The sequence below is a fragment of the Ischnura elegans genome, chromosome 2 (genome assembly GCF_921293095.1).
Source record: "Ischnura elegans chromosome 2, ioIscEleg1.1, whole genome shotgun sequence".
Taxonomy (NCBI): Eukaryota; Metazoa; Arthropoda; class Insecta; order Odonata; family Coenagrionidae; genus Ischnura; species Ischnura elegans.
Window position 1 is genome coordinate 30458741 of NC_060247.1, and position 6728 is coordinate 30465468.

At 40.4% G+C, this 6728-nt stretch overlaps 1 protein-coding gene across 1 annotated transcript; it reads left to right on the plus strand.

The window, feature by feature from the left end:
* Nucleotides 1-1398: 1398 nt before the first annotated feature.
* Nucleotides 1399-5922, plus strand: LOC124153511. Its single transcript, XM_046526719.1, has 2 exons — nucleotides 1399-3710; nucleotides 5291-5922. Exons 1-2 carry the CDS (start codon nucleotides 1734-1736, stop codon nucleotides 5423-5425), a joined length of 2112 nt encoding a protein of 703 aa, XP_046382675.1. The 5' UTR covers nucleotides 1399-1733; the 3' UTR covers nucleotides 5426-5922.
* The last annotated feature ends 806 nt before the right edge of the window (nucleotides 5923-6728 follow it).

Sequence of the window (6728 nt, forward strand, 5' to 3'; positions counted from 1 at the left end):
CATTAATCCACTTGGTACAAAAGCGCGAATGTATGAATGATGAAGAGTTGTACGTATTATCGCAGCTGTGATGTAGCTACTCCTACTCTTTTGCTTCGTGAAGGCTCGGGTACTAAACTCAATCGATTATGTAACATACAATCTAACTTACCTACAACTCTTCATCATTCACACATTCGCGCTTTTCTCACATTTTTCTCGTTCTGCATTCCTTAGGACTACTCTCTTTTAGAAAACTGCCTCTACGGCGGCCTTTTGAAATAGAAACGCACTTTGTTCCAAATGATTGTGGCTCCTTCATTCCAGGGCTAGCCATTAATTTATTTGCGCGCATACCCCTACTGTTCGTACCAAAATAAAAAATGAACGCGAGAAAAAAAAACAAGAAAAGTAATGCTACCAAAATCATTTAAAAATTATAAAGGGTACGGTTTTTATAAGCGTTCAAACTGGAGTCTCTGTACTTTTGATACGGAGAGAAACATGATCGTCCCAGCATAATTTTCATAATCGCTAACATCTCCCACCATATGAAAGTAATCTTGTTCTCATTCATCAAGACCCCTTTAAAAGAATCGCGGGGCTTTGAAACCGAAAGGGCAATGGTTTCTGAAGCATTGTGTCACACAGTTTGAGAAAAGAATATTTCATAAAATGACAGTTTAGAGAGAACGAAGAGGAAAACAATATCATTTCAATGAAGCATTTTGTTTGAAGGGGGGGGTGGAAATCCAAAAACAGGGGGTCAGGAGGATAATATTTCAAGAACAGGGTACCGAGGGAAGGATTTTAACACTTTTCATAATCGAAAAAATATAATGCCATGGGCAATCCTTTTTAATAAGGGTATAATAATTTATCACTTTCGACATTTTCCCTGCTCCATGGTTAATTTATTTTTGTCTCAATATTTCGGAGGAGGGGTGGTTCGGCCCAAGTGAGTCTACCTCTCTACGCCACTGAATTTAATAGTTACTAACCCATCTTCCGGCAAGGAGTGGAGTTTGATTTAAAAAAACTCTGTAAGAAGTATTCTTACAAGGGATTTTTTGCCGAATCGTACATATAGAAAATCATTTTATCTCATTCATTCCCCCATCATAAAAAAACAACATTACGAAACATACATCAAAATCAGTATCCGGCATCAAAGGATGGAGGATGCGAATGGTTTTTACCACTCAGAGAACATGATTATCTTCAAAACGCATAATTTTTCCATCCGTCCTATCCTACATTGAACTGAATTCAACCCAAAACAATGGAATTTAGCATAGGGCTAAAGGCCATACTAACGATACTACAGCGGGCCATCAGGGGGTATATCTGGCACCGCAACAATACTTTCGTTCACCCTGGCAACAAGTAAAACGTAGCCGTACGGCGACATTTTATCAATTGGATTTTCCAAGCGATAGAGAGCGGATGCGATAGCATATTGCGGTGTTAAAAACGAAGTTTAAACGCACTGGTTACAGTATAAAACAGCTACAGTGAACAAAACATCAATTACTTGAGTAGCAGAGGAAGAAAATAGTCATCTCGCGGGGATTTGCCGTGAGCTACATCCGGCGGAGTTTCGACTTCGACCAGCAGAGTTCGAAAATAACTCCTACAAATAAGAGATTGCATTTATTTCCTGCAATTGCATCTCAGAATCGATTCCACTCTGTGAATTTGGAGTTGATACCAAAGAGGAGATTTCGCCATCTATATTTTCCGCCACGTAGATCATGGAACGGCTGTTAAAGAGAGTTGAAACGAGTTTCTCTGGAAGTGTGCTGGGCAACAGCCTGGAGGAGAGGCTGGATTATGAATATATTGCCCACCTGGAGCACATTCAACCGAACTTGAATGGAATGCCCAACGAGCTTCTATATCAGGCAGAAAAATGGTTGGATTACCTGGTCGGAGTTACTACAAATAGCCTGGAAGAAAAGGAGAGGCGAAACATCCACCTGTTTGTTCTCCTCGATGACATGGCATCCGGAACTCTAACAAGTATATACAAGAACATGAATCCCCCAAAGCCAGGGGAACCAATGCCTCCGCGTCCGAGAATGCACTTCGACTTGCTGGTCGCGGAGGCCATTGGAGAAGACCTGAGCGACGCTTTGTGCTCAGAACTCAACGGGGAAGTAGGTGATGGTGCAAATCCGGCCAAAAGAAGGCGTTTACAAGAACATCCAGTGACACAAACTCCTGTCATCGCTAGTGACATCTCGCCTGGTGACACAAACAGTCCTTCCATGCCGGCTGAAAAGGAAAGAGAAGGACACGACCATGGAAGGAGTAACACCGACGTTCGTCCAGATGCTGAAGGTGAGGTAGTAAATTCAATCCATTCCAAACCTGTGAACCGTGGCACATTTAATCATTCTGTCGTGCCGACAGAACAGAATACAGAAGGCAGAAACGAGGGATTAGGTCGCAAAAATGCAAACCACAAAGCAAAAGGTGATTTGATAAAGGCAAAAGGCAGACGTGAGGAATCAGATTACACTGATACTCGTGTCAGTGCTGAATTTGAGGTGGTAAGTTCTCAGCTTTCCCCACCAAAAAATCCTGGCACTTCATATCGTTCTTGCGTGCCTGCTAAACGGAAGACAGAAAGCTGGGATGAAGAAAACGGTTACAAAAACGGGAACCTCAACGCAAAACGTTTTGTAATAAATGCACGCCATATTGATTCGAAACAAGCCGATGGCTTTAATGGGTCAGATGGGAAGAGAATAGCTGGAGAGAGTGTGAGAAGGGGATTCAGGGATATACACTTCCATGGAGAAGGAGATGTCGTATATCCTGTCAACGTCGTAAATGAACGCATTTATTCCGGCAACTATCGAGTTCTTCCATCCGAGAGAAAAGGAATCAAAAGGAAAAATGAAATTGATGGTGATTGTCTTCCTTTTCATGGGAACGATAAGGTTATTGATGCACGCCACTTCTTACCAGATCAGGTTCATGAGTTTGATAATTCTGATATTATGCCTAAGAAGAAAAAATTGTGCATTAACACACAAATGGAATGCAATGACACTTTTGGCCGTGGTGAAGGTGATTTATCAAAGCCAATGTATGTCCCAGAACGTGCTGATGCCCAAAATAATCCTTTTATGTTGGCTCAAGACGACAAAAAGGAATTAGATAGTACAATGGACTGCGATAGCCATCACCTTAACACCGAAGGTGACGCTATGAACCCAAGCAACATACAATCTCACCATTTGCAAGAGGAGAAAATAGTGGGCAGTCACAAACTAATTGGGTGCAATCATGCTCAATGCCCTGATCAAGAGGATTTTTCAAATCCAATTTGCATCCCATCAGAACGTGTTGACGGCAACAACCATCCTTATATGCTGCCTGAAAACGATAGACAGGAATGGGACAATAGAATGGATCGCGAGAACCAATACCATCATATCGATGGTGATGTTAAAAACGAAAAACACCTTCCATCAAAACAACCTACTGTCTTCCAGCATCCTTATGAGCCAGCTGACCAGATGGAATTTGGTACCCATGGAATGGACGCGATGAATGCTCGCTTCCAAGCCGAATATGACTTTGGCTATCTATGCCAACATGAGCCCACAGAAGAATGGGAAGAACGGGAAGGTGCGATGCCTGGTGACAGTTTTGCAGCTGATCCACCAGCACCTATCTATCTGCGATCCGCTATTTACCAAAGACATTCATCCGAAAATGTAAGTACATAATTCAAATTGAGTTAGAATACTTTTGCCGAGGGCAGAGGATTTCCTTTCTCTGAGGAACATACGAAATATGAGCTATGGCGATCATCGAATTTTGTGCGTGAGACCAGCTTTGAAAAGGCGAAAACCTAGATTCCGCGGTAGATCTTATAGGGTGTTTAGGATGATAACGTTTTTTCATGTTGTTTCTTTCGATTGGAATTAGCATTTAAGTGAGTAACCACGAAGGAGGAGTAATGTTGATATTTCAATCAATATCGTAGATGAAGTAAGATGCAGGTATGAGAACAATTCATAGCAAAGTGCACAGAAATTGAAAAAAGAAATGAACTGATAAAATCCTTGATGGTGAAATAATTCAAACAAGTTCACACGCTCCCTTAAACGACTTAATCGCACAACAAATTATTAGTCTTAACATTCTCTCTACTTCCAGAGAGTCAAAGGCCATTGCAAATCATATTAGAATCCTAATAAATGGTAATATGCATTTTCGTTACTGATTCTTACGGTATATCTTTTCATGAGGATTGAAGTTAGAAAAATAACGAAAATTTGAAATTTTCACAAAGAGCTCGTTTACCATTATTTTACATTTATTGTGATAACTTATTTGATAAGGAGGGATCTAATTTTTCCGTTTTCAATTGCGTCGCCCACTTCTCGAGTTCTTCGCGACGAAAATTTGATGGTTATCACCCTCTCGCACAAAAGTTGATTATGTTAACACCACAATCCAAGCTCGTCGCCGCTTCTCATATACGCCTTGATCTTGTGCGTTTGTCTCGGGTGATTTGCATTCTCGCTAGCATTCAGTGACAGATCCAGTGGCGCAGTATAAAATAAGCACTTAATTAAATATAATACTGTAATATTGTCGAACATATACGGGAGAGAATAGTCACTAAAACGCATATTCCTAAAATGCACAAAAATGTTTGCTTTAAGAAGTTACTTCTTTGAAAAATTATTAATTGGACAACGTTAATGTGTTGTTACAAGCTTCCAATTCCTCAAACTTTTCGTTACCCCTCCGACCCCCCTGGTGCTGGGAAGTGACCCGCAGGACCGCACCAGGCCCCCCTGTTCCCTATCCTGAATCCGCCACGATAGTGGCACAATAGTATACTACCCAGACGGCACAGAATCCTCCGTATCTAATTCGTATGCAGATAGTATCCATTGACGAAAAGCGATGGGGCGATATTCAACGGATACTATGTGCATACGAATTAGATACGGAGGATTCTGTGCCGTCTGGGTAGTGATAACTCCCCTTATTATACGATTCTCCTGAAAACGAATAAATGAACAAGAAAATACAATGAAGTCACCAACTCGCGGAAACTGGATGACAAATTTCGTGCTTTCCCACATTGAACTTAAAGGAGAAAAAAATACACGGGAAGGATGATTTTTTGGTTGAAGCTTAGGTATCCAAAATTTATATAAAAAATTCTTTCAATGAGTGGCGACTTTCGATGTGAACGACACCATTCAAAATATGTTTCTCTTAGTACATTAGAGATGATATACGTTATCAATAACAGTATGTTTTCTTTTTTTCACAGACAAATAGCATGGATTACAGCAATGCATGGGAAGGTGGAGAAAGAAGATATCATTCCCACACCATTGTCTTTCATCCATGGATGAATGAGACCAGTACCAATGCAGAACAGGATATCTGGGAGGAATGCTGGTGAAACTCAGCTGCGAGGAAGACAGCGGAGAGGTACATCAGATATGTCTTCCGATCTCCAAGAGTACGAATTGAAAATGCTTGGGAAGAAGAGGAACTCCTTGATAAGGGCATGCAACGAAGGGCTGATTCACTGTTCTAATATCACAATAGGTGATCAAGTTCCAAATTATATTACTTTGCTCCTTGTAAAATCGAAATTGTTAGTTGTCACGCATCTGTTCATACAATGGCATGAAAAATTGTGTTAGAGCAGTAGGTCATTCACGATGAACTGTACTCGCTAAAATAATATTAATCGAACGCTTTAATTTTGGAGATTTTTTTCAATTCGGTGTGTCAATGTGATTTTTCCCTGCATGGCCAAATTTTCCTACATGTCACGATGCATGTCACCAAAAGCATCGTCACAATATCACTATGACATGCCAAAACCAAATTATATTTCATTGAATGTACCTAGGGATGCATTAAAATTTGATGGCGTGATTGGCCATCTAATTGCATTGCATTATAATTTTTTCCCTTATTCTCCCATTGGGTGATCACATTCCCTATTTCCATATTTGTTTTCCATTGACATTGCCATCACTGAACACTTAAGTGGAATCAACCAAAGTATTTTTTTTCAATCGAATTCATCGAAAATGTTGGAAAAACACGCAAAAATAGAGCGAGAATTTAGTATTTATAGCCGTGGGGCGCTGGCCAGACGTCCCAATCTATCACCATGCATATGGAGAGTGGTAGTGGTTGGGGCTAGGCATGGTCAAAAAATACCGGTATTCGGTAGTACCGAGTACTATTTTTTTTCTACTCCGGTAGTGCCGGCCAGTATTTTTTTAGCGGTACTACCGGATTATCGGTACTAGAAATACCGGTACTTCGACGGCGCTGCCATCTTATGCGTTATCAATCAACTACCTACCCAGCTAGTTAAACAATTGAGTGTTGATAATGTATCAAGCGAAGTAGGCCATTTCCAAGGAGGTTGTAAATATACTTCGTATATACAACCTCCTTGGCCATTTCAAAGAAATAAACACCAATTTGCAATGGATTTCAGCAAGAAGGGTTTATTTAATTAATGCCAAGGATATTTCTCAAGAAATCATAACAAGAGACGAGAATAGCAGACTTGAGCAATAAGTGCACACTTGTATTAAAGCACAATTATACCTCTGTTTATTTTAATTTAAGCTGATGGTATAAGCGCTGACACAGTTGATCAGCGTAGGAAGAGACTGAAAAATAGCGATGATAAAGGTTAAGTTTAAGGCTTAATGTATTAATAATGTTCATCCGTT